We start from the raw sequence: 27,973 nt of genomic DNA on the forward strand, positions 1-27,973 counted from the left end.
GCTTTCATCTCTTTATTTATTCTGAGCATGCGTGGCACTTTGTCCGTCAGCTTTGTGTACACACGAACGGAATTTCCGACAACGGATTTTGTTGTCGGAAAATTTTATCTCCTGCTCTCAAACTTTGTGTGTCGGAAAATCAGATGGAAAATGTCCGATGGAGCCCACACACGGTCGGAATTTCCGACAACACGCTCCGATCGGACATTTTCCATCAGAAAATCCGACCGTGTGTACGGGGCATAAGACTAAGGCTCTGTTCATACATAGGCGTTTTGAATTGCGGGCGGATTGAATCTGGAACTTCTTTTGGGCGCGACACGCATCACGTGATTTGGTTTGCACGATTGTTGCACGATTTGTCGCATGGCAGAATCCTCCCACGTTTTTAGGTGCCACTGAAATGAATGGCACCTGAACACGTTGATGAGCGATTTGACATTTTAACAGCGCGTTTTAAAATCGCTGGGCAGAATTGCGTTGATTTGGTCCACGATTCAAAATGCCTGTGTGAATGGAGCCTGAGAGCTGTGGGGTCTTTTTTCCCTGAGAAGGAAAAGACAGCTTTGGGGGGGGGGCTACTTGCCCCCTAGGCTTTTCTACCATGTGCCTGCGAGGTGTCGGAGCCTCAGGGTGGGCAACCTAAATGCCTGATTTGCTGAAAGCTGACTGAGAGACCGTCGTCTGAGGATCTGGTCTGGTATCACAGGGTGAAAGTTTTGCAAGGATATTGGAAGGAGGCAACTAATATTTCCATGGGCATTTGTGAGTACAGAGTGGTGAGAGAGATCCTAGAGCAGGGGTCTCAAACTGGTGGCCCTGCAGTGAAACTACAAGTCCCATGAGGCATTGCAAGGCTGACAGTTACAAGCAGGACTCCCACAGGCAGAGGCATGATGGGTCTTGTAGTTTTGCAACAGCTGGGGGGCCGACAGTTTTAGACCCCTGATCTAGAGGCTGTGTGCTGAGGCCAACCCCCTGTGTGCTAGCATAAGCGGGTTCACACGGGACATTGGGATTTATTTACTAACGGCAAATAGACTGTGCACTTGGCACTCTCCAAGTGCAGTTGCTCTAGGACTTAGTAAATTAGGTGAAGCTTCATTTGGAAAGAATACCCAATCGCATGCAAAATAAATAAATAAAAAAAACAGCATTTTTGTTTGCTCATGATTGAATTTTGGAAGTCGACAGAGCTTCTGCTCATTTACAAAGCTCTGGAGCAACTGTTCTTGCAGAGTGCAACTTTGCAAAGTGCACAGTCTATTGGCCTTTAGTAAATCAACCCCTTCATGTCATTCTGATCATTACTAATAACATATGACCACAGATAATCGCAGGGTGTAGGCTGACAAGTAAACGGCAAGTTTTTTCCAAAATGTCAGCTCACAGTTCTGTATCAAAAGCCAGCACTGACCAAACAGACTCTTCTAAATTATCCAGATACAGTGTGTGTATATATATATATATATATAATTTTTTTCACAATAAAAACTATATGTATTACCTTTGGGCTTTGTATATTTTGGCACCCGTGCATGGAATTCTTCAACTTCTCCTACAAAAATACAAAAAAGAAATCAGTGTTTTTTTCTCATCGATAAAATGCAAAATTTTATATTTATAGAAAACTTACAAGCAATACCCAGCACTAGTTACACAAAAATAGTGCTGTTTGTATTGGGATATGTACTGTACAACACACTATTTATCCTGTACTATATACTGTATATACTTTGCTGTACTGTATATATACTGGGAAATGTTTCTGTAAGGTATATACTGGGACATACTCTGTACTGTATATACTGGAACATATCCTGTACTATATATACTGGGATATATCCTGTACTGTATATACTGGGATATATCCTGTACTGTATATAATGGGATATATCCTGTACTGTATATACTGGGATATATCCTGTACTGTATATACTGGGATATGGCCTGTACTGTATATACTGGGATATATCCTGTACTGTATATACTGGGATATAGCTTGTACTGTATATACTGGGATATATCCTGTACTGTATATATTGGGATATATCCTGTACTGTATATACTGGGATATAGCCTGTACTGTATATACTGGGATATATCCTGTACTGTATATATTGGGATATATCCTGTACTGTATATACTGGGATATAGCCTGTACTGTATATACTGGGATATAGCCTGTACTGTATATGCTTAGACATATCCTGTACTGTGTATACTGGGATATATCCTGTACTGTATATACTGGGATATATCCTGTACTGTATATACTGGGATATATCCTGTACTGTATATACTTAGATATATCCTGTACTGTATATACTGGGATATATCCTGTACTGTATATACTGGGATATATCCTGTACTGTATATACTGGGATATAGCTTGTACTGTATATACTGGGATATATCATGTACTGTATATACTGGGATATATCATGTACTGTATATACTGGGATATATCCTGTACTGTATATACTGGGATATAGCTTGTACTGTATATACTGGGATATATCATGTACTGTATATACTGGGATATATCCTGTACTGTATATACTGGGATATAGCTTGTACTGTATATACTAGGATATATCCTGTACTGTATATACTGGGATATATCCTGTACTGTATATAATGGGATATAGCCTTATATATATATTTCCTGTATTTGGATATTGCGTGATTCTCCACAGATCGGACAGGTTTCAATAAAAATCTATTCAGGAGAATTATAAATTAATGACAATGGTGACTCCCCTGATTTTAGTGTAGCCAGGTGCTTATTTGGCCGGAAGGAACACAACTATAATGAAACTGTGCTGCACCTGCTTTGTGTGCCTATACTGTACAAGACACTTATGCTGTCTTTCAATGCTGTTCAGCATCCATCCAGCAGATGGAGTCGGTGGGCATGAAGGGGTTGAGAAACTTTGATGTAGGCCACACTGAACAGTGGGAAATGTAGACTGGGAAGAGGATATGGTATAAGAGTAAATGGAGTAGTAGACTAGAGGAGAGAACTTCCCCCTGCTGGAGAGGACTGTAGAGTACACATCTCCGCCTCTGTGTGTGTGTGTGTGTGTATACTGATTGTCAGTAGCCTGAGGCCTTGTAGTGCTTGATTTTACCACTGCTAGCAGACTGAGTAAGAAAGGGACTGTTCATCCATCAGGTAGTCTTAAATCACTGGATGCAGAGCTTTAAAGGGACTGTACTTATGTGCACCACCTTAAAGACTGGGCCCCACTGATTAGCTGGTTAGAGAATTCAGGAGCCATATACTAACAACTGCTCCACAGGGAACCTGAACTACTAATAGTCAGAGGTACCTCTCCTGGGTTATCTGGGATATACAGTTGTGTGAACAAGTATTTGCCCCTTCCTGATTTTTATTTTTTTGCATATTTCTCACACTTAAAGGGTTACCCCTTTTGTGGGGTAAAACAATAGCAAAAAAGGAAAAATAATATAGCGCATATGATTGCGACACTAATCATTTTGTAATTGAATATTATTAACCATTTCAGCCCCGGAAGATTTTACCCCCTTCCTGACTAGAGCACTTTTTACAATTTGGCACTTCGTCACTTTAACTGACAATTGCGCGGTCATGCAATGCTGTACACAAACAAAATTTGCGTCCTTTTTTCCCCACAAATAGGGCTTTCTTTTGGTGGTATTTGATCACCTCTGCAGGTTTTTATTTTTTGCACTATAAACAAAAAAAAGCGTCAATCTTGAAAAAAAAACAATATTTTTTACTTTTTGCTTTAATAAATATCCCCCAAATTAAAAAAAACAAAAACAAATTTCTTCTTCATCAATTTAGGCCAATATGTATTTTTCTACACAAGCATAAGCCCCCCGCCCGCAGACCCCGACAACCAACGGCCAGGGTTGTCGGGAAGAGGCCCTTGTCCTCATCAACATGGGGACAAGGTGCTTTGGGGTGGGGGGGCTGCAAGGCGCCCCCCTGCTCTAAAGCACCCACTCCCCCATTTTGAGGGCATGCGGCCTGGTACGGTCCTGGGGGGGGGGGTGCTCGCTCATCCCTACCCCCTTTTCTGACCGGCCCGGCTGCGTGCTCGGATAAGGGTCTGGTATGGATTTTGGGGGGACCCCCACGCAGTTTTTTCGGTGTAGGGGGGTCCCCTTAAAATCCATACCAGTCCCAAGGGCCTGGTATGCTCTTGGAGGGGAAACCCATGCCGTTTTTTTATTTAAAATTTGGCGTGGAGTTCCCCCTCAAGATTCATACCAAACACAGTGCCTGGTATTGGCGGGGATCCAAGTCGGTTCCCCATTCATTAAAAGTCGGACGTATGCCGGCTTCAAGTCGCAAGGGCAAAGTCGGATCCAAAGTAGGACGGCTGTCATGTTGCACCAGTGTGAACCACTCAGTACAGAGGCACAGGGAAACACACAGAGATTTCTTCAGAATAACAAAAGGTAGGAATCTGCAACAAAGTTTGTTATAATCCTTGCAATGTACATAGATCACCCAGAGAGGATTTTTTTTTCCTCAACAAAAGTGAAGTTATGCTTTAAAATGATTCAGATCATCAAACAAATTTTAATATTACACAAAGATAACCCGAGTAAATCCAAGATGCAGTTTTTAAATTATTATTTCATTTATTAAGGGAAAAAAGCTGTTCAAATCTGCCTGGCCCTATGTGAAAATGTAATTGCCCCCTCCAATGCTGAATCATGAAAATCTGCCTGGCCCTATGTGAAAATGTAATTGCCCCCTCCAATGCTGAATCATGAATAAACTGTGATTAACCACAATTTTTTGGAAAGCTGAGTTAAAGCGGAGTTTCACCCATATAAAAGTCTGTAGCTACAAAAAGTGTAGCTGCTGACTTTTATTAATCGGACACTCACCTGTCCCACGGTCCAGCGATGTGGGCAAACGAAGCCCCGCTCGTCTCCCCCTCCTCTCTGCGACGCCGGCATTGTCACTGTGGGCGCCAGGCTGTGGCTTCACAGCCGGGCATGCACTGCCCATGCGGGAGCTGCGCTGCGCACTGTGACTGGCCGGGCAATCATCTGGGACCTGTGACGTGTCCCAGATGATTACTGAGAGGGAGGGGGGAGAGGTAAACTTACTTCCGGCGCCGCGGTGCCGTGGGAGGAAGTGGGAGCTGGATCCCTCTAAAAAGAGGGTATCCGCCCCCCCCACCCAAAAAAAATGACATGCCAAATGTGGCATGTCAGGGGGTCACCTGCACCTAAAGCAGAAGTTCAATTTTTGGGTGGAACTCCGCTTTAAATTTCACTTGCCACACCCAGGCCTGATTACTGCCAGACCTGTTGAATAAAGAAATCACATAAATAGAACTGTAGCCATGGTGTTAGCACTACTGACAAACAATCCGCCAAATCACCCCACTGCCAGACTTCATGCATCCTTTCCAGAGACAATGAACAGTCTTTTGCAAGCTTTGTTTTTGTTTTTTGTTTTTATTGGGGGGTTAAACTTGGATAGGGATAGGGATATGGGATGCCCATAGAATTCATCATTGCCATCATATTTAAAGAATTCAATACACTTTGAACAAAGTTTGAGCCTGAAGATTGAATGTGCATGTTTGACTAAGTATATATCTTCTCCTGCAGCTCCCTGCAGACTGTTGCTCTCTCTGCATCTCCATGCAGACTGTTACTCCCTCTGCATCTCCATGCAGACTACTGTCTCTAAGTGTTCTCCATCCGTCACCGTGTGAGGGACAGAAACATCACTTTTGACCGTGTAAAAGCAATGGTCTTAGATCTCTTCACCTCCTGCCCAAAACTTGCTTCCTCCTGCACAGACTTGAGTCCTCCTGCACAAACTTGTAGTTACTAATTGAAGTATGACACATCCTCTTTTATTGGGTAGTAGGAGCCCACTCTGAATAAGCCCCTCTACTGGCTCTGGTGGCTCGCTGCTACTAGGCCTGAGGCCTGTAGAACTTCTCCCGGAGGCCTAGTAGGTTAAAGCCTGTCTTCTAGGAAATGGACTACTGCTCCCAGCCAGCCCAATTTGCAAACCATGTGCCCTCAGCCACACTGATTTGACACTGATCCCCACAGTCTCTTCAATGATTAAGGACCAGGGCCGGCGCTACCACTGGGCAAAGTAGGCAGCCGCCTAGGGCGCACTGCCGCCTAGGGCGCAGCCACTGCCGCTGGCTTCCCTACCCTCCACCGGGAGGAGGGGGCGCCGGGGACTTGTCAGTGCCTTGTTCTCTATCCGCCTGTGTCAGTTGTAATGCCGCTGTCAATCCTTTCTGGGCGCCGTGCTGTACTATGGAGGAGGCACTGGGAGCTTGTCAGTTTCTCGCTCTCTATCCCACTGTATGATGGGAGTGGCGCCGCCGTTACTCATTTCATTTGGGTAACTGGTGAATGGGGCACAGAGCGGGAGCTGCAACAGCTGTTAGAGGGAGTTTTTTCACTGTCTTCTCCCTCCAACAGCAGCCAGCCAAAGGAGAAAGCGGGCAGGACAGGCCTGTGTAAGACATCCGCCTGACAGACAGACACACAGCACAGCGCTCCCCACTCCCTGTACTGTGTGTGTGCTCCCCCTCCTCCCAGCCCATGTGTCCTGCACAGAGACCCTACACACCGCTCAGCCACTCACTGGAGAGCACGGAGCACTAAGCGCCCAGAGCCAGCATCGGGACTCCGCCCACTGACATGATCCCCTGTGAGCTGGAGGTGAGTGCTGTCCTGGCAGTCCCGTGTGCCTGGGCACTGATAGGAGTACAAGGCTTAGAGCAGATCTCACAAGGGATGGCCAGAGACTGCCATTACATGTACAGGAAGTCAGGAACATAAGAAAAGGAAACTTTAGGAAAGACATCCCTGAGTATTAGAAGTTCAAGACATCAGCCTGGGGGGGGCAGCCCAGTGATATTATATACTGCTATGTATATACCATTGACTGGGGGGACTCTGATGTTTTATAGTGATGAGGTGGCAGTGGTAGGTACCCTAATATCTTTTAGCCCTTGCATGTAATGAGAATGACCATGTCTATGGTGTCACTGGTAGGTACCCCAGTATCTGGTAGCATTGTCATGTAAAATAGGTGCCTAGTAGCATTATTGTGTGGTAAGGGTGGCAATGCTAGGTACCATATTGTCTTATAGCAATGCTATGGATGGCAGTGGTAGGTGCCCTAATGTCTTGTAGCACTGGCATGTGATGAGGATGACCATGTGTATGGTGTCACTGGTAGGAACCCTAAAGACTTGTAGCATTGCCATGTCATAAGGTTGGCAGTGATATGTAGCCTAATGTCTTGAAGCATTGCCATGTGTTATAGGTGGTAGATATCCTTATGTATGGTGGCATTGCCATTTTATAAGGATGGCAAAGGTAGGTAACCAAATATCTGGCAGCATCTGGCAGTGTGTCAAGGATGGGAGCAGTTGGTACTCTGTCATTTAGCATTGCCATGTGGTACAGATGACTTTAATATGTATCCTTATGTCTGGTGGCATTGCCATGTGATAAGGATGGCAGTGGCAGGTACCCTAATGTCTGGTAGCTTGATAAGGATGACCACCTGCATGATGGAAGTGGTAGGTACCTTAAAGTCTTAAAGCATTGTCATGTCATAAGGATAGCAGTGGTTGATACCATAGTGTTTTCTGGCATTGCCATATGTCAAGGATAGCACCAGTTGGTACTCTGTCATGTAGCATTGCCATGTAATAAGTGTGGCCATGTGTATTATGGCAGACGTAGGCAGCTTTGCCATGTGGTTAGGATCCTTTTAGATCAACACCTACAGCTAGGTGCATTTCTACCTAAGACTCTGCTCACCCATAGTGCAGTGACCTGTGTTTTAAAAATTTTGAATTTTTTGGGGGGGGGGCAGGGGGTTGCGAGTAGCTTGTCTTACCTACGGTGGAAAATAGTCTAGCACCAGCCCTGGGCTTGGTAGGCTGCATTTGATGGGTGATTCATTAAAAAGGCGGGGTATACATGGTCAGGGCAAAGGGGGTGGAGTCAGGGGTGAAGCCAAGGGGGCGGCAAAATGAGGTTTCGCCTAGGGTGTCAAAAATCCTTGCACCAGCTCTGTCCAGGACTCATGATAAAGACTCTTCTAATGACCGTGTAGAAGCAGAGTTCCCTTACAGATTCCCTGGCACCTCCAGCCATCCATTGTGGTAACACTCACCGACCTTCCAGCCCTGAGTCCTTGACGAGGAATTTGTCTGGACCATACGTTCCAACAGCTTCTCCTGCCCCTCTGCTCCAGGAATTCCCTGCCACCGACCATGTGGTGACAGAGACATTGCCAATGACCGTGTAGAGGCAATGTTCCTTCACAGCTCTCCCCAGGCCTCCTCCTGCAATTGGTACACCCCCCCCAGATGGGGGTGTCCTGCGGCTGTCTAGCACTCCATTCCTCACTTCACCCAGCGGACTACTCCTCCCCAGTAGCATGTGACCTCAACTCATATAGGAGGCCTGCCCCCTGCCAACACCAGTTAGGGATTGGTCAGGGCTCCCACATGAGTTGCCTGCCACTCCAACTCTTGGCCCAACCTCTCCTCCAGAACATTCTCCCTTGAAGCAGGGGAGGCGCCTCAGAACTGGAGCACAGGTGATCACACCCACTGCTACTCTGACCACTCCCAGCCCCCAGATCAAAACAGACAGGCCTAGCTTGCAGCATAAGCCTGACTAAATTTGCCTGTCCTGAACAAACCCTAGTAATATAACCCTTACTAGCACCTACCTTCTGGTAGAGAGTGCTACAGAAGCTGTCTGACAAAGTGAAGCACGCTAACGGATCACAAAAAAAGCCACACATCATGCTACAATCTAAAAAGATTCAAGAACAGATTAGAAACAAAGTAATGTACATGTATCGGTCTAGGAAGGGTTTCAAAGCCATTTCTAAGGCTTTGGAACTCCAGGGAAACACGGGGAGAGCCATTATCCACAAATGGAGATAACTTGGAACAGTAGTGAACCTTCCCAGGAGTGGCCGGCCTACAAAAATTACTCCAAGAGCATGACGACGACTCATCCAGGAGGTCATAAAAGAACCCAGAACAACATCTAAAGAACTGCAGGCCTCACTTGCCTCAGGTAAGATCAGTGTTCATGATTCAACAATAAGAAAGAGACTGGGCAAAACTGGCATCCATGGGAGAGTTCCAAGGCCAAAGCCACTGCTGACCAAAAAGAACACAAAGGCTCATCTCACATTTACCAAAAAAAAATCTTGATTATCCCCAAGACTTTTAGGCAAATATTCTGTGGACTGATGGGACAAAAATTTTACTTTTTGGAAGGTGTGCGTCCCGTTACATCTGGCAAAAAACAAATACAGCATTTCATAACAAGAACATCATACCAACAGTTAGACATGGTGGTGGTAGCATGATGGTCTGGGGTTGCTTTGCAGCTTCAAGACCTGGATGACTTACCATAATTGATGGAACCATGAATTCTGAGCTCTACCAGACAATCCTAAAGGAGAATGTCCGGCCATCAGTTTGTGACCTCAAGATCAAGTGCACTTGGGTTATGCAGCAGGACAATGATCCGGAACACAACAGCACCTCCACCTCCAAATGGTTCAAACAAAGCAAAATTTAGGTTTTGGAGTGGCCTAGTCAAAGCCCGGATTTAAATCCAATTGAGATGCTGTATCATGACCTTACACAGGCTGTTCATGCTGGAAAACCCTCCAATGTGGCTAAATTAAAACAATTCTGCAAAGAAGAGTGGGCCAAAATTGCTCAACAGCGATGTGAAAGGCTCATTGCCAGTTATCGCAAATGTTTGATTGCAGTTGTTGCCGCCAAGGGTGGCACAACCAGTTATTAGGTTTAGGGGGCAATTACTTTTTCACATAAAGCCAGGCAGGTTTGGACAGCTTCTTTGCCTTAATAAATGAAACCATCATTTTAAAACTGCATTCTGTATTTACTCAGGTTATATTTGTGTAATAATAAAATTTTTTGATGATCTGAGTCATTGAAGTATAACAAATATGCCAAAAAAAAAAAAAAATTAGAAAGGGGGCAAATACTTTTTCACACAACTGTATATTTTAGTGACTTTTGACTGCAGAGGAACTACTGTGGGATTATTCATCACCGCTGATACTGTTCATTGCTGGTGCTCGTCATTACTGATGCTGTTTATTGATAGGTTAATCCTGCTTTAGTAACACAATGGTTTAGACTAGACTCCTATAACCCAGTAATTACGTGATTTAGCTTACTGTGAGCAAACAGTTTCTTCTACCTGCTCATTGATATGTGTGTGTTGTTATTTGCGCTTAGTTTGTGACAGTATACATACTTTACTGAGTAGTCTGATGCTTTTTTCCTGACACTCCAATATAGTTCTGTGTAGGATACTGAAACTAGTACTCACATACGTAGGTATTTGCAGTGACCAATACTCAACCAGGTGTGTCAGAGGGGTCAAGGCATAAGAACAGAGAACCTGATATATCAAGTGGCTCCTCCTTGGTAAGCGCTACATTACTATTAGTAACTGGGCTCTAAATCAAGTTAGATGTCATTGCTGAGCCATAAAAGCAGCTGGTCACATCACAGAGTCAGTAGATCTTACCTCTGGACATACGACAACCCCAGATCTCCTTCTTGCCACCTTCTTGTACCAGACATAAGTCAATCAATTTCACTGCAGCATCCATTGTGATATCTGTGTAGTTCTCTAATGGGGAGACACACTGCACATCCAACCCCTAAATCATTTGTAAATAAAAATGTATATTATGTGTACAATTCTTATAGCTACATTAAAAATAAAAATTAGTATTATTCTATCTGTAACCTCATTGTAGCAAAGCATATGATGAGATATTAGGCATTTCAAAATGATTAGTAGGTCCATATATTCTGTATATACATATATATATATATATATATATATATATATATATATATACTGTATATGCAACTGAAGCTATATGTTAATCTCTTCCTTTCCCTTGAGCCTTTAGCTCAACCTCCCACCACAATTAAGCCTCTTAAAGCTTACCTTCACCCTGTTCCCCCATTTTCACCCCTACCCCCCTCCTTTAATTTCATCCCTATCCCCCTCCTCTCTCAGATTTTTTTTTTTAATACTATTTTTTAAATTACCCTTTTCAGGGAGCCCTTTACTTTACCTCCTGGATTCTGGCCTAAGCAAGAGGGACGTATGCAATAACCCAACAGGGATACGCTACTGCACATGCTCTGCATAGTTGCCAACAATATAAAAAAAAATTTAGGGACACTTTTTTGGCTGTAGGCGGAGTCACATTATAATTAGGGGGTGGGGACATGCGTTTGTGGGCGTGGCATAGGAAAAATAAAACTGCGCCGTGTCGAAAAATGGGCGTGGTTTATGCTAAATAGTGGGTGTGGCTTAAATGGGCATGGCTCAAAGGGGGTGTGGTTAGAGTCTGAAATGAATGAGGGATGGAGAGGGAAAGTGGGAAAGGGGGAAAGGGGGGCGGAGAGGGAGAGGGATGGAGAGACAGCAGCCCCAGATCCTACACCACAATAGAAATATGTGTATTCCAGAGTTTAACAATCAGCAGATAAAGATGCTTCAAACACCTGGTGTTAGCTCTTCAATCAGGTGTCAGGATGATTAAAGCGCATTATTTCTATTATTACATTGTACTATAAAATTAAATCATTCAACTCACCATAATGCAGAATCAGTGGGACCCCTAAGCGTCTCACCTGCCACGTCGCCTGCCACCAGCAGAGTCCGTCCTTCCATCAGATGTCCCCAGCAGAGTCCGTCCTTGCATCAGGTGTCCCCAGCAGAGTCCGTCCTTGCATCAGGTGTCCCCAGCAGAGTCTGTCCTTGCATCAGGTGCCCCCAGCAGAGTCCGTCCTTGCATCAGGTGCCCCCAGCAGAGTCAGTCCTTGCATCAGGTGCCCCCAGCAGAGTCCGCCCTTGCATCAGATGCCCCCAGCAGAGTCCGTCCTTGCATCAGGTGCCCCCAGCAGAGTCTGTCCTTGCATCAGGTGCAGAGTCAGTCCTTGCACCAGTGTCCCCAGCCTCAGTCCTTACATCGGTGTCCCAGGCAGAGCCATAGTTACCCCCCTGTACATAGTTACCCCCCTCCCCCTGTACATAGTTACCCCTCTCCCCCTAGTTACCCCCCTGTACATAGTTACCCCCCCCTGTACATAGTTACCCCCCTGTGCATAGTTACCCCCTGTACATAGTAACCCCCCGTGCATAGTTACCCCCCTGTACATAGTAACCCCCCTGTGCATAGTTACCCCCCTGTGCATAGTTACCCCCCCGTACATAGTTACCCCCCCGTACATAGTTACCCCCCGTACATAGTTACCCCCCTGTACATAGTTACCCCCCTGTACATAGTAACCCCCCCTGTACATAGTTAACCCCCCTGTACATAGTTACCCCCTGTACATAGTAACCCCCTGTACATAGTAACCCCCCGTGCATAGTTACCCCCCTGTACATAGTAACCCCCCTGTGCATAGTTACCCCCCTGTACATAGTTACCCCCCTGTACATAGTTACCCCCTGTACATAGTTACCCCCCCTGTACATAGTTACCCCCCCTGTACATAGTTACCCCCCCTGTACATAGTAACCCCCCCTGTACATAGTTAACCCCCCTGTACATAGTAACACCCCCTGTACATAGTTACTACCCTCCCCCCTGTACATTACAGTTACATCGCTGCTGGCCTGGGCTTTACACCGAGAGGGACAAGAGCAGAGCAAACTCCACGAGTGGTGCTGTGTGTTCAGTGGAGAAGGGAGGGTCTGGCTTCAGAATTGTGAAGAGAGAAGCCGATTCATTGGCTGCACGGATCGAGCCCCCTCCCCTCTCCACTGAACACAATCTAGTGGCGGTGTCGGTGGTCATTTTGTTGCAGCCAGCTGCTGCAGCGCAAAACATTTCCCTGGACAAGAAAGGCAAAATCCCGAATCAGGACGGCCTCGGTTTGGGATGAGGGTGCTAAAATCAGGATTGTCCCGGGAAAATTGGAACTGTTGGCAACTATGGATCTGTGGTGCATCATCAGGGGCCAGCTGTCTCTTCCTGGTTCTTGCAGCTGTCCCCCTGATGAAGGGCCAAGGCACGTCATCAATGGGCCAGCTACATAACTCAGAAGAGATCACTGGCTTCCTGATGATGTCAAAGAAAAAGATGGCGGGACCAGGTGTAAAACAACAGAGCATCAGATATATAGAGAACAAAGCTGAATGGCTGGATGTGTATGTTTTTGTGGATAAACTAGCAAGAAAAAGAAGGAGGAGAATAGTGGGTGGTAAAGTTCCTTTTTTTAAATAGAAGTGGTGGCCCCGCTGACCAATAGGGAGGTTTGAGGGCTCAGGCTCTACTTTACCAAAAAAAGTGTGCATACAAGTTCACAGTATATCTGTATGTGTATGTATGTGTTTATTTATCTTACCGGTGGTTTTACATGGGCATTCTCTGGTCCCTTCACAATGTAGATTTTCCTGGTGTAGATGGTTTTGGTTCTGGGGGGTTTATCAATCTTCACAAATCCATTATTAGTCTTTTCTTGTAAAAAATCCTGGAAATGATAAAAGGACTTTTAACACAATATCTGTACAGTACAGATGTACAGTACATGTGTTTTATCTTTGGATATTTCTTTGTCCTAAGATTTTTCACTAAAGTAAATAAATATCCTAGGGCAGCTATGTGGTGATGAATGGAGTGGACATGGGGTTAATTGTGTCATTCAACCTGGAAGACATTCTGTGAGTGCAGAGGGTCATGGACAGACCATCTGTGGAGGTCTCGCTGTGGCACCCTGCCTTCACATACAACAATTTAGAGGTCATCACTGCATCATTGAGGACCTCCCACCACTGGGAGAGGATCTGAAGAAGACCCAGTGTATCACATAGCTAAAAACTTCTAAGGAAAGTAAGTATTTAAAAAATAATAATAAAATATAAATCTGAGGCTTCCATGGGTGGAAGGGGGTGACTGAAGGCTGGGAGGATGAGTCCCAACTTGGGCTTTAGGTTAAGGCCAAGTGTTAAGTCTTACTTAGTATTTAGGAAGTTTAGTTTTAGGGTTAAGTGTTAGGTTAAAACATCAAGGTTAGGCTCAGGTTAAGTATAGAGCATTAGGAGGTTAAGGGCTAATTTTATGGGTTTAGGATGCTTTCATGTAGGGAAGGGGCTGACTGAAGACTAGGAGGATTAGTCACATATTGGGCTTTAAGTCATAGCAGATCTTCACCCTACAGATCACTATCCTTTTCTCCACCCCTCCTCTCGTCCCCTTTAGGAATAGGGCTGTTTTTTTTTCTTTGTTTACTTTTTTTTTTTTTTTTTAATAAAAGGTCTGCCCCACCCCCCTTGCACGTCATTTGACTAGGTGAATGACGTGCACTCTCCTTCCTTTCCCTCATGGGATATGCATTTCACATATCCCAGGAGGCATAGCCTTTGATTGAGGAAAGGGGGGGGCCTGCCCACATTTCATCAGAAAACACGACGGCTGAGCCCAAAAACAGCCATTAGCCAACAGATGACGTCACAGGGAAGCATGTTGGCGTGGGGCCGAGTGTTGCCAGAAGAGAAGAGGCTCTCAGCTGGACAGTGCTTGATCTGCTGGATAGGTGAGTATCTGAACTTAGCAGAACACACCACCAGGTAGGTAGGAGTTTAGAAGAACAAAAAAAAGGGGGAGTGGAGTGTGAAATTCCTCTTTAAGATTAAGGCTGGGTTCACACTAGCTGCGACCGCAGCTTGCAGCAGGGGGTCCATGCCTGTTCTCCGTTTTAGGTGCGAATCAGGTCCGAATTATTGCCTGAACTCGGTGTTACATAGTAGGTGAGGTTGAAAAAAGACACATGTCCATCAAGTCCAACCTATGTGTGTGATTATATGTCAGTATTACATTGTATATCCCTGTATGTTGTGGTCGTTCAGGTGCTTATCTAATAGTTTTTTGAAACTATCTGTGCTGCCCGCTGATTCCACAACCTTGCCGCTCTTATGCCCCGTACACACGGTCGGATTTTCCGACGGAAAATATGTGATAGGACCTTGTTGTCGGAAATTCCGACCGTGTGTAGGCTCCATCACACATTTTCCATCAGATTTTTCGACACACAAAGTTTGAGAGCTTGCTATAAAATTTTCCGACAACAAAATCCGTTGTCGGAATTTCCGATCGTGTGTACACAAATCCGAAGCACAAAGTGCCACGCATGCTCAGAATAAATAAAGAGATGAAAGCTATTGGCTACTGCCCGTTTTTAGTCCCGACGTACGTGTTTTACGTCACCGCGTTCAGAATGATTGGATTTTCCGACAACTTTGTGTGACCGTGTGTATGCAAGACAACATCCGTCGGAAAAAATCCTAGGATTTTGTTGTCGGAATGTCCGATCAATGTCCGATCGTGTGTACGGGGCATTACAGTAAAGAACTCTTATGTAGTTTAAGCTTAAACCTCTTTTCTTCTAATTTTAATGAGTGGCAACGTGTCTTGTTAAACTCCCTTCCACGAAAAAGTTTTATCCCTATTGTGGGGTCACCAGTACGGTATTTGTGAACTGAAATCATATCCCCTCTCAAGCGTGTCTTCTCCAGAGAGAAGAAGTTCATTGCTCGCAACCTTTGTTCATAACTAATATCCTCCAGACCTTTTATTAAGTTTGTTGCCCTTCTTTGTACTTCCAGTACATCCTTCCTGAGGACTGGTGCCCAGAACTGGACAGCATACTCCAGGTGCGGCCGGACCAGAGTCTTGTAGAGTGGGAGAATTATCGTTTTATCTCTGGGGTTGATAAGCTTTTTAATGCATGCCAATATTCTGTTTGCTTTGTTAGCAGCAGCTTGGCATTTCATCATCTACTAGGACCCCCAAGTCCTTTTCCATCCTAGATTCCCCCAGATGTTCTCCCCCCAGTGTATAGATTGCATTCATATTTTTGCCACCCAAATGCATTATTTTACATTTTTCTACATTAAACCTCATTTGCCATGTAGTTGCCCACCCCATTAATTTGTTCAGATCTTCTTGCAAGGTTTCCACATCCTGCGGAGAAGTTATTGCCCTGCTTAGCTTAGTATCGCCCGCAAATACTGAGATTGAACTGTTTACCCCATCCTCCAGGTCATTTATGAGCAAATTTAATAGGATTGGTCCCAGCACAGAACCCCACTACCCACCCCTGACTATTCCGTGTACTCCCCATTTATCACCACCCTCTGAACTCGCCCGTGTATCCAGTTTTCAATCCATGTACTCACCCTATAGTCCATGCCAACTGACCCTATTTTGTACAGTAAACGTTTATGGGGAACTGTGTCAAATACTTTTGCAAAATCCAGATACACCACGTCTACGGGCCTTCCTTTATCTAGATGGCAACTCACCTTCTCATAGAAGGTTAATAGATTGGTTTGGCAAGAACAATTCTTCATGAATCCATGCTGATTAGTGCTAATGATACCTATCTCATTACTAAAATCATGTATATAGTCCCTTATCATCCCCTACAAGAGTTTACATACTATTGATGTTAGGCTAACTGGTCTGTAATTCCCAGGGATGTATTTTGGGCCCTTTTTAAATATTGGTGCTACATTGGCTTTTCTCCAATCAGCTGGTACCATTCCAGTCAGTAGTCTGTCAATAAAAATAAGGAACAATGGTCTGGCAATTACTTGACTGAGTTCCCTAAGGACCCTCGGGTTCAAGCCATCTGGTCCCGGTAAATTATTATTGTTACGTTTCCCAAGTCTAATTTTAATTCTGTCCTCTGTTAACCATGGAGGTGCTTCCTGTGACGTGTCATGAGGATAAACACTGCAGTTTTGGTTACTGAAGCCCCCTAATTCCATCGTGAAGACTGAGGAGAAGAATAGATTCAATACCTTCACCATCTCCCCATCCTTTGTAACCAGATGACCTTCCTCATTCTTTAAGGGGCCAATATGGTCTGTCCTCCCTTTTTTACTGTTTACATACTTAAAGAATTTCTTGGGATTTTTTTTTGCTTTCCTCCGCTATGTGTCTTTCGTGTTCTATCTTAGCTGCCCTAATTGCACCCTTATATGCTCTTAAAGCAAACCCATCTCTTCTCCGTGTTCTTTGTTCCTAAAATTTTATCCCAGTTTATGCCTTCTAGCTTTCATAGTTTAGGAAGTTGGCTCTTTTGAAATTCAGTGTCTTTGTATTCCACTTGTGTTTCCTATTTGTGTAATTTTTACTGAAGCCAATTGACCTGTAATCGCTGTTTCCTAAGTTGCCCTGTATTTCCACATCAGTTCTGTATTGTTGGTAATCAGTAGATCCAGTAGTAACGCTTTATTTCTAGTTGGTGTGTCTACCATCTGAACCATGAAATTGTCCTGCAAGACATTTTGGAACTGGCGAGCCTTAGACGAATGCGTGGTTCCCTCTGCCCAGTCTATGTCTGTATAATTAACCGCTTCAGCCCCGGAAGGATTTATCCCCTTCCTGACCAGAGCACTTTTTGCGATTCAGCACTGCGTCGCTTTAACTGACAATTGCGCGGTCGTGCGACATGGCTCCAAAACAAAATTGACGTCCTTTTTTCCCCACAAATAGAGCTTTCTTTTGGTGGTATTTGATCACCTCTGCAATTTTTATTTTTTGCGCTATAAACAAAATAAGAGCGACAATTTTGAAAAAAACGCATTATTTTTTACATTTTGCTATATATAAAAAAACATTTTTTTTCCCTCAGTTTAAGCCGATACGTATTCTTCTACTTGGTAAAAAAAAATCGCAATAAGCGTTTATTGATTGGTTTGCGCAAAAGTTATAGCGTTTACAAAATAGGGGATAGTTTTATGGCATTTTTATTAATAATTTTTTTTTACTAGTAATGACGGCGATCAGCGATTTTTATTGTTACTGCGACATTATGGCGGACATGTCGGACATTTTTGACACATTTTTGGAACCATTTTCATTTATACAGCGATCAGTGCTATAAAAATGCACTGATTCCTGTGTAAATGACACTGGCAGTGAAGGGGTTAACCACTAGGGGCCGGGGAGGGGTTAAGTCAGTACTAGGGAGTGATTACTAACTGTAGGGAGGAATGGGCTAGCTGTGACACTACACTGATCTCTGCTCCCGATGACAGGGAGCAGAAATCAGTGAGACTGTCACTAGGCAGAACAGGGAGATGCTTGTTTACATCAGCATCTCCCCGTTCGTCCTCTCCGTGAGGCGATCCCGGGTATCCCTGCAGCGATCGAGTCCGCGGGACCCGTGACCCGACTCACGGAGCTCCCGGCCGGCGCAAAGGCAATGGCACGGAGGGGAATTCAAATGGATGTACCTGTAAGCCCATTTGCCCGGCCGTGCCATTCTGCCGATGTACATTGGCGTGCGCCGGTCGGGAAGGGGTTAAAATCCCCTATTATGTGTGAACTCATGTGAATCGGCTACATTGAGAGCTGGTCACAATCTCCTGTCATGTGAATTGCATTCAATTCGCATAAGTGTGAACCCAGCCTAAATGTTACCTTAGTGTTTAGGGAGCTAGGTTAAGTTTTAGGGTTAAGTGTTGGGTTAAGAGGTCAATGTTAGGGTCAGGATAAGTGTCAAGTGTTACAGAGAGGTTACATATTAATTTGTAGTTGTTTGGAATGTGTTTTAGTATTTAAGCACTAGTCAATCTAAAGATGAGGTTAAGATTTAAGATCAAGACAATTGTGGGTGTTTGTTTTGGCCTTGAAAACCCTCTGCTGAAACAAACTGTACAAGTACCAGGTCATGTCAAGTGTTTCAGACTACAGTAGCTGCCTAGACCTCCAATGTACCTCCATTGCCAAACAAAGCTTATCTGTGAGATCCATTGTTTCCCCCAATGTTTACAATAAAAACAGTCCTGGCCATCATAACTTCCATTGACTATTTTCATTTACCTTTTTTACTGGGGCAAACGCAGGCAGTAGGTACAGGTGAATTTTATACTCCACACATTGCTTTCCAGCTTTTTTGAAGTACAAGAGAACTTTGCCATGTATTGGGATGAACTTTGTCACCGCTCTTGGTAACAAGTTCAGGAAGAAAACCCCAAGTGAGGAAAATGAGGGATTTTCCAGAATGACATGGAATGGTAGAACTTGTGTTGGTGTTTCCACACTCAGGTTTCCATCTTTGAAATGAGCGCATTTAATGGAAGACAGGTCTGTACTCAGTTCTGTAAAACAAGATGCCAAAGTATACACATATAAATCATACAAACATGCATATATAGCTTTTCTATCATAATCTTACTGTAAATGTAACAATATTAGTGTATTGTAACCTATTTGAAGCAGATCCCAACATTAGTGTTTTAAAGAAAAGTTGCCCAAGTGCTTCTCATCCTTTCCACTCTCCAGCACTGCCCTCTATGGTCTCCTCAGCTGCTTGCCACAGCTGATCTTCCAGGTCCCATGATGTCTAGTGCCATTTAATCCACTTCCTACAAGCCCAGGATGGCACGGAGATGTTTCTCCTAGCTCACAGAAAGATGATGCAGAGAACAACTGTCAGGAACATCATTCCAGCCATCAGGAAGATTGTGCCTGTGGAAATCACAGGGCACATGAACATATGGGCACGTCCAACACAGATACTGGTGCTTAGCAGGCTAATTAAGTCTGAGTTCTGCATAACATCACTGCTGAATGGTCTTTCAGTCTTTATTCCTGATCCTGAACCTTATGCTTGACTTTGTTACTGACCCAGATTTCATCTGACTTGCCTCTGGATTATCCTTGTCTGCCTATGTGTGCTTTTCATCTTTACATTTTCAATACCGACCTTTAGCTGGCCATCTGATCAAGATTTTGATACCAATTTCAACTTGGTATCTCGCTGCCTACCTCTACTTGTTCCTGACCTTGATTCTGCCTATGATTTGGTGCTTACCCACTCAGCTGTTATCGAACATGGCAGGGCGTGTGACCTGAAGCCATTCATAACTGAACTTAGTGTTTCCTGGGTGCCCTACTAACCGTACTTTTCCTTGTCTGATACCAGCACTCCCAAGTTCCAGTCTTTATTTGCAGCCCCCTGGCACTTGCCCTTAAAGACCCTGTTTTAACTTCCAGGCTTGTTGGCACAGGAATTGTACAAGAGGCCACTCTTGACTCCTCATACTTGTATATGAGGTACATAACAACAATGCTCAAGTCATATGACTGTCTATAGGAAATCAAGACTGAAGAATCACACCAAATTTCAACATTCAGATACAGCTTTTTTTCAAAGGGATTGTCATCTAGCCACTGTGTTTCAAGATCAAACATCCCCTTTATCAGTGCTTAAAGCGGAGTTCCTTTTCGGAACCCTCCCCCCCTCCAGTGTCACATTTGGCACCTTTCAGGGGGGAGGGGGGTGCAGATACCTGTCTAAGACAGGTATATGCACCCACTTCCGGCATAGACTCCCATGGGAGTCTACGCCTCTTCCCGTCCCCACCGTGCTGTCTGCTGGGAACACACAGCTCCCAGGAGAGGGCGGGGACCACTTGGGACGCACGGCGCGACTCGCGCATGCGCAGTAGGGAACCGGGAAGTGAAGTCGCAACGCTCCACTTCCTGATTCCCTCACCTAGGATGGCGGCGGCAGCTGCCGAGAACCGAGCGGGTTCTCGGCGTCGCTTGATGACATCGCTGGACCCTGGGACAGGTAAGTGGCCATGTATTAAAAGTCAGCAGCTGCAGTATTTGTAGCTGCTGGCTTTTAATATTTTTTTTTTTGGCGGTGTGGGTGGACCCCCGCTTTAAGATTGATTCAAATTGTTTACTGGGTGGGTTTTAACCAGAATGGTAAAGGAAGCACTCAATACATCAGAAAGTGGTTCGAAAGGTAGCAAAAACCAGCTGCTGACAGACTGAAGGGAGTGTTGTGTGACACCCAAAGCATTTTGGCCTTGTACTAATTCCTTTGTATTTGTAATTGTAATAAAGCTGTATCTGTTGAAATTGCCAGTGTGGCACATCAGTCAGAGGGATAGGGGAGATCCTGTAGCGTGGAGAAGCAGCCTAACCACAATTCAGATGCCCTGACTGAACTACCACTTTTAGACAATCCTAAGACCAAACTGCAGAGTATTGGTGTGAAGGCCAGCAGGAGGGTTGCAGGGGACCCAGGAACGCTCCTAGAAGTGTAGGTTTCCCTCTAGACTTCACATGAAGATTTCCCAGAATCATAGTGGTGTTCAGCAGTGTAGGCAGCAGGGGGAGGTGAGCATTCGTAGTTTCCTTTTACAGGTATGGCTTGATTTGAAAAATATGTTTAGAGATAGGGTCACTTCAACGTTAGGTTGTTCTGCTTTTGTGATGATGTAAGCTGTAATCAAACTTCAGTGCAAATTCTGTGTAACTTTGACTTACCTTTCAAGCATAGATAATGTGGAAGGTACACTGCAGACACTATATTTGGCTCTACCGGTGTCTTAATGTTGAACAGAGGTCCCAGGACCTCAGATTCTTGTAGCTGCGGATTGTCCATGTATTTAGACCAGGAATCTAGTTCGTACTCAATAGTTATCCGACGGGTCACCTGGAATTTAATCCCGGTCTCTAAACAGCAGAATCGTCCAGCACATCTAAGTTCCAACCTGCATTTGTGAGAAATAGAAATTAGCAATTGAGGTCCATCGTGAAGAGCCCTGATAGGGCTATTTAAAGTTGAGACTGCGTCAGCCATGGCATGAAAGAGTCTTATAAGATCTGTACAGTAGATGTAAACCCTAACTGAATTACTTTTGGTTTGCGAAAGCACTAAGTATCATGAACCATTCTCATGTTTTTAAATAAAATGCTTTTTTTTTTTTTTTTTTTTACTTTTTCATCCTTTGTGGCATATCAGTGGTGATGATTTTCTTCACCCTTTTCCTGTCTACATGCCCTCAAGAGATGGCTGCATGGCATTTCTCAGGGCGGGTCACCTGAGGGTGACAACGGTAAACCATGCCTGCACAAAGTGTCATCACGACCACTTGTAGTCTCCATTGGAAAATCATGGAAAATCATGTGACAACACGACAGCGCAAGAGAACAATTGGAAGACAGTTGTCACCCTATTACAGGAAGACCTAAGTATATACGTTTATGACAGGGCCACCAAGGATAAGTTCACTTTTTAGAAAAAAATAATAAATGCACATTTTTTTTGCAGGTAAAATGTGCATTTATGGGGCATGGCCTGATGCAAGTCCCGAATGGTCGCATAATCTAGGAGCTCCGGAGACAGGGGACCGAAGCGACTCCAAAGCATGGCGAACAAGTCCGGGAAGGTACAGGAATCATGCCCAGCAAGAGACGTGGAGAAAGGCAGCCACAACGGCTCACAGACTTTTACTCTCTAGTCTCCAGCGGAGACGGCCAAGATGGCGCCGCGGCCTATTCTCCTCCAGCTGCATCACCGCACACGAGAACCTCAAAAAAGGTAACACGCGAGCCAAAAATATTCCTCCAGCTAGCCATCACTAATACCCTCCCTTCCCTTCCACTAATAGCCTGCTAAATCCAAACCCGGGATGGATGGCAATGGATTGAGCCCGGCAGGGAGCGTGGCCCCTGATTCAGGGGAAGATACTAGGGAAATGTCTGAATCCATTGAAACATTCCCCACCCTAAACCGGCCTGTACTGGATACCGTCTTAAAAGACATGCTGCTATCACTGAGAAGCAAAAATTCAATCAGATATGGCATCCTATATGCACAGATTTAATAAGGATATACAAGCAGTAGGAAACAGGGTTGACCATATTGAGTCTAAAACGGAGGAATATGCAGAGACCATTAATGATCTGGTTGATGCGAATGATGAGAGGGAGGGTGACACAGAATGGATCAAAGCAAAGCTTGCAGATATGGAAGACAGATCAAGAAGAAATAATTTAAAGATAAGGGGGATCCCCGAATCAGTCCAACAAAGTGATCTGAATTCCTATGCCTCATCTATGTTTAAACAAATCTTGCCCAGCCTAACAGATTTGTATGTCACCATAGATCGGATCCACCGACTCCCCAAGCCATCACACTTGTTTGAACACATCCACAGAGATGTTCTCTTACGCCTGCATTTCATTCATATTAAGGAGCTCCTCATGATAGCAATGAGGAAAAAAGAGCTACTACCACCACAGTGCCCAAATCTCCAATTTTTCACCTATTTATCGCAATATACACTCCAGAAAAGAAAAAGCCTAAATACGGCAACTAAAGCCCTTTGAGATTACAAGATAATATACAGATGGCACTACCCTACAAAACTCACCATCACAAGGGAAAACCACACTTACATAATCACTTCCCTGGAGAAAGGGATTGCTCTACTGAAAGAATGGGACATTATTCCCGATCAAGAAGATGGAGCCCATGCCTCAAGTACTCCATGGCAAATTGACCATGAATGGAAAATAATAACAGCTAGAAACGCCAAATCACACGCGTGACAGAGCTCGGATGTTTACTTTACACCCCAAGGTCCTTGTGTTTCCTAAACATAGGGTTTTCAAGGCCGAACTTATACCCCAGTTGTATTTAGCAGCTGAAGCTGCCCACAGTTAACCTTTAACCTATACGCTCTTTGCTTTCTTTTCAGAGCATGGCAATGTTCCACCAGTTATTATGTTGTTTTGTTCTTTTTTTTCTTTTCTTTCTGTCACCAAGTGTTTCAGATGACTATGAAGCCAAGAAGCTAGAAACACCATACCTGCTCCGTGGAGAACAGAATTCCATCACATGTGAATCCATCATGTCGGAGACAATTGAGCGCATCATCTATGATCGCTTCATCCCCAAGAGTGAGTACTTAAATATATTCTCCATTCACAACTCCCTCTGTTGCCTGTGGTGCCAACCGCGATTGGCAGCGGGACCACACCTTATTGACATTGGAGCCTTCAGACGCACCAGCAGCAACCACCACCAATCTTAAATGATGACACTGAACATATTATCTATGAACACTAAAGGTCTAAACCACCCTGTGAAATGCAATTCATTGTGGAAAGAAGCTACTTCTCACCATTGTGACATTGTGTGTGCACAAGAGACCCACTTTTTTGCCTCCGACCCCCCAAATGTTCTCATAAAAAATTTCCACATATCTTTACAGCAAATGCAAATTCCAAGACGAGGGGGGTTCTCACAGCCATCAGGGATACAGTGGCATTCAAGTCACACGAAGTTGTGTGTGACCCGCTAGGCAGATTCTTGATTCTAATCTGTGACTTGAACTCCACTACATACACAATAGTCACTGTATATTCACCCAACAACCATCAAATCCAATTTGACTTTTAAAAAAAGTTAAATGCTTACAAAAAGGGTTCCTAGTGATTTGTGGCGACTTCGATCCCACTCCTGACCCTTTTTTAGACTCAACCTCTCAGTCTAAAAGAACAAGCCAAGCACTTCTTCCGTCTATTATTCAACATGATCTCCATGATGCATGGCGTTGTTTATACGCCAATGAAAGAGATTTTACTTTTTTTCACCTCCACATCAAATATATACTAGAATTGACCTGTTTTTGGTTGATCAACAGATTCTACTGCGAACATCATCAGTGACAATCAACCCAATAACATGGTCGGACCATGCTTCGATGGTTTTCTCCATGGTGGACTCAACATTGCTTAATGCGAGACCGCTTTGGAGAATGAACTCTTATCTCTTACAACAAGGAGAATGTAAGAAGGTTTTTCAAGATCAATTATTAGAGTTCTTCTCAAATAATATGGACTCTGTTACAGACCCATCAATGTTATGGAATGCGCATAAGGCATTTATGAGAGGTATATGTATTCAATTAGGGGCAAGGGTTAAGAAGCAGAGGCAAAAGCGATTACATGATCTGACAACAGAAATTAATACACTAGATAAGCAAAATAAAAATAATCCCTCCCCTTCTATCTCACAAAAAATAATCCAATTTAGATCTTAGATTGCTACTACTTGAAAACTTTGAAAAATCTAGTAGAAGACTCAAGATGATGTATTATGCCAATGGAAACAAAGCTGGAAAGTTACTAGCCCAAACCATAAGGGGGCACAGACTTAAAACTAAAATTCCTTACATCATACACCCAGGTACTAAGCAGAAGGAATTCCACCCCCAAAAAAATGCAGATGCATTTAGTTTTTACTATGGCTCTTTGTACAATTTGAAAAATGAACCCATGACTTTCCAGCCAACCACAGAAGCGATCAACAATTTCCTTTCCAAATTATCCATTCCAAAATTGACAAACACCCAACTAGATTCCCTGAACACCCCGATTACTGAACCTGAGATTCATAAAATAAACGATTCCCTGCCCCTAAATAAATCACCTGGGCCTGATGGTTATAGTGGGGAATACTACAAGGAATTTAAAAACATATTAACTCCACATTTAAACATAATGCCTCTTTCCCTCCTGAAATGTTAGAAGCACTTATTATAACTTTACCTAAGCCAGGGAAGGAGCCAAACTCTCCTATGAACTTCAGGCCGATTTCGCTTTTGAATATTGGCCTGAAGATCTACGCAAAATTATTAGCAACCCGTTTAACAGATATACTACCTACAATTATCCACCCTGATCAAACGTGTTTTACCAAAAACAGACAGACGTCTGATGACGTCTGATGCTACCCGTAGACTAATATTAACTAATATTATACACCTAACTGAGACAAATAAAAGGCCTTCTGTGCTCCTAACACTGGATGCAGAAAAGGCCTTTGACCGCATACATTGTCAGTATCTCCTCAGAGTACTAGAATCATTCAGGTTTAGTGATAACATACTATCGGCCATCATGGCCTTATACTCTAAACCATCTGCCAAAGTGTACTTATCAGGCATATTATCTTCTCCCTTCTTTATATCCAATGGACCAAGGCAAGGATGCCCCCTAGCCCCTTTAATCTTTAATTTACTGATGGAACCTCTTGCCATCCATACTCGATCGCACCTGTGCATTACAGGTTTTTCAGCGGGTGGTACTGATCACACCATCAGCCTATTTGCTGATGATGTTTTCTTGATCCTAACAGAGGTGGAACCTTCCCTGGCCGCTGCTCACAAAGCTCTTTCAATGTTTAACCAAATATCATGCTACAAGGTAAACAAAAGCAAGTCTCAAATACTAGGACTAGGTATAGATGTTCAAATGAAAGCTAGACTTCAGGAAAGATTCTCATATATATGGAGTTCAATAGGAATAAAATATTTAGGCATAACACTCACCAAAAAGACAGAACAACTATTTAACGCAAACTATACGCCATTCCTTCAAGATATCAACTCAAAACTATGCAACATAACCAAAACAGGAAGACTAGCGGCATTCAAAATGATCATCCTGCCTCAATTCATTTTTATATTTAGAGCCCTCCCTATCCCAGTCCCTGCAAATTTCTTCTCCAAAACCCAATCCATTCTTAATTCATACTTATGGCAAAGACAAAAAGCTAGGTGTGCATTTCAAAAATTGATCAAATCTAGGAAAGCAGGAGGGGTGGGGCACGTACTAATGAAGAACTATTACATAGCCGCCATTTTAGCCCAAGCAAAACAGTGGTTCCCACAAAACCAAACATCCAGATGGATAGAACTAGAGAAAGGTCAGTGTGCTAACAAAAGTTTACATGACCTGCTAATTACAAGCACCTTTAACCCTATCAAAGCAAACATTATATCTCCCACTATGAAAGCTACGCTTAAGGCATGGATCACACTCCTAAAATCCCCAATATCCCCAAAATCCACATATATTACCAAATCTTTACCTTTATCTATCTCAAGTCTACAATTACTAATCCCTAATTTAAACATACAAAAATTGGTTACTGAGAGGTATCACATCCATAGAAGATATTACAGTTGGTCCATCAATTAAAACATTCAGAGCAATTCAGTTGGATCATGGCCTTGAGTCAAAAGACCTACATGTACAATCAAACAGCACACCTTTTCTCAAACATTCATGCACCTGTTGTCTTCATACCAATCAGGATCTACCTCTATTTTACTAATCCAGCCACTGCCATTAAAGGTATATCCCTTTTCTACAACTTTTTGAACCAAAAAGCTGAACTTTCTAAATCCCCGTCCATGAAAACTGGGGAAAAAGAATTAAGGTCCTCATACCCCATAGAACAATGGCATAATGCCATTAAGATCACCTATGAAGCCACCAAAAGCGTCAATATTTGGGAACTTTCAAGCAAAATCCTTTTGAGGTGGTATCTAACACCCACAAGAATAGCCGGATTTCACCCCCAAACATCTCCACTTTGCTGGAGACAATGTGGGATCAGAGGTACACTTACACATATACTATGGGCTTGCCCACTACTAAAAACCTTTTGGACTCAGGTTTATGACCTAATTGAAAAAAAATCATTCACACCTCTCTTCCTAAAAATCCAGACCTGGCTATACTATCACTAGGAATAGAGAAGGTCCACCCAGCCTTCAGAAAAATTTTTTTCATGTCCTTGTAAGTGATAGATTATTTGAATTACTTGACTTGGCATCCATGGCTCGAGTGGTTTCAAACAAACAAAGCTCAATGGAATAATTAAACAAATGTTAAATTGTCCATATGGAGAAATATACAATTTTTCTGAAAAATATAACCACTTTATGTGAATAACTATTGGAATGAAAGAGTGGGCCTGGTCAAGCCCGGGTGTTGGGTGCAGTATGTTCCCGTTGAGGCATTCGGTGCCCGAGGTCGCACCGGGCTTGCATACTCATGAGAGAAAGTTGACACTACATCGAAGTATGGATATTTGTGAAAGAAAGCATTATCAATATACCTTTGTTTTAGTTTCTTGTTAAAAATTTGAGATAAGTGTTTATGTCAAACGGAAATGTAACACTATCCTACTTGGCATTTTTCCTAATATTTTTTTCTTTTTTTATTCTCTCTCTTTTTTTTTTTTTCTCTGTATTCTTG

At 43.6% G+C, this 27,973-nt stretch overlaps 1 protein-coding gene across 1 annotated transcript in view; it reads right to left on the minus strand.

Moving 5' to 3' along the window:
- Positions 1 to 27,973, minus strand: part of LOC141148408 (NACHT, LRR and PYD domains-containing protein 1b allele 2-like) — a 90,515-nt gene that overhangs the window by 1,317 nt on the left and 61,225 nt on the right. The window contains exons 6-10 of the mRNA XM_073635883.1: positions 21,401 to 21,627; positions 18,938 to 19,215; positions 13,452 to 13,577; positions 10,603 to 10,738; positions 1,508 to 1,558 (exon numbers count right to left, since the gene is read on the minus strand). Coding sequence (XP_073491984.1) covers positions 1,508 to 1,558; positions 10,603 to 10,738; positions 13,452 to 13,577; positions 18,938 to 19,215; positions 21,401 to 21,627 — 818 coding nt within the window. The remainder of the gene's footprint in view (positions 1 to 1,507; positions 1,559 to 10,602; positions 10,739 to 13,451; positions 13,578 to 18,937; positions 19,216 to 21,400; positions 21,628 to 27,973) is intronic.

Source organism: Aquarana catesbeiana, linkage group LG06 (assembly GCF_042186555.1).
Source record: "Aquarana catesbeiana isolate 2022-GZ linkage group LG06, ASM4218655v1, whole genome shotgun sequence".
NCBI classification, from domain to species: domain Eukaryota; kingdom Metazoa; phylum Chordata; class Amphibia; order Anura; family Ranidae; genus Aquarana; species Aquarana catesbeiana.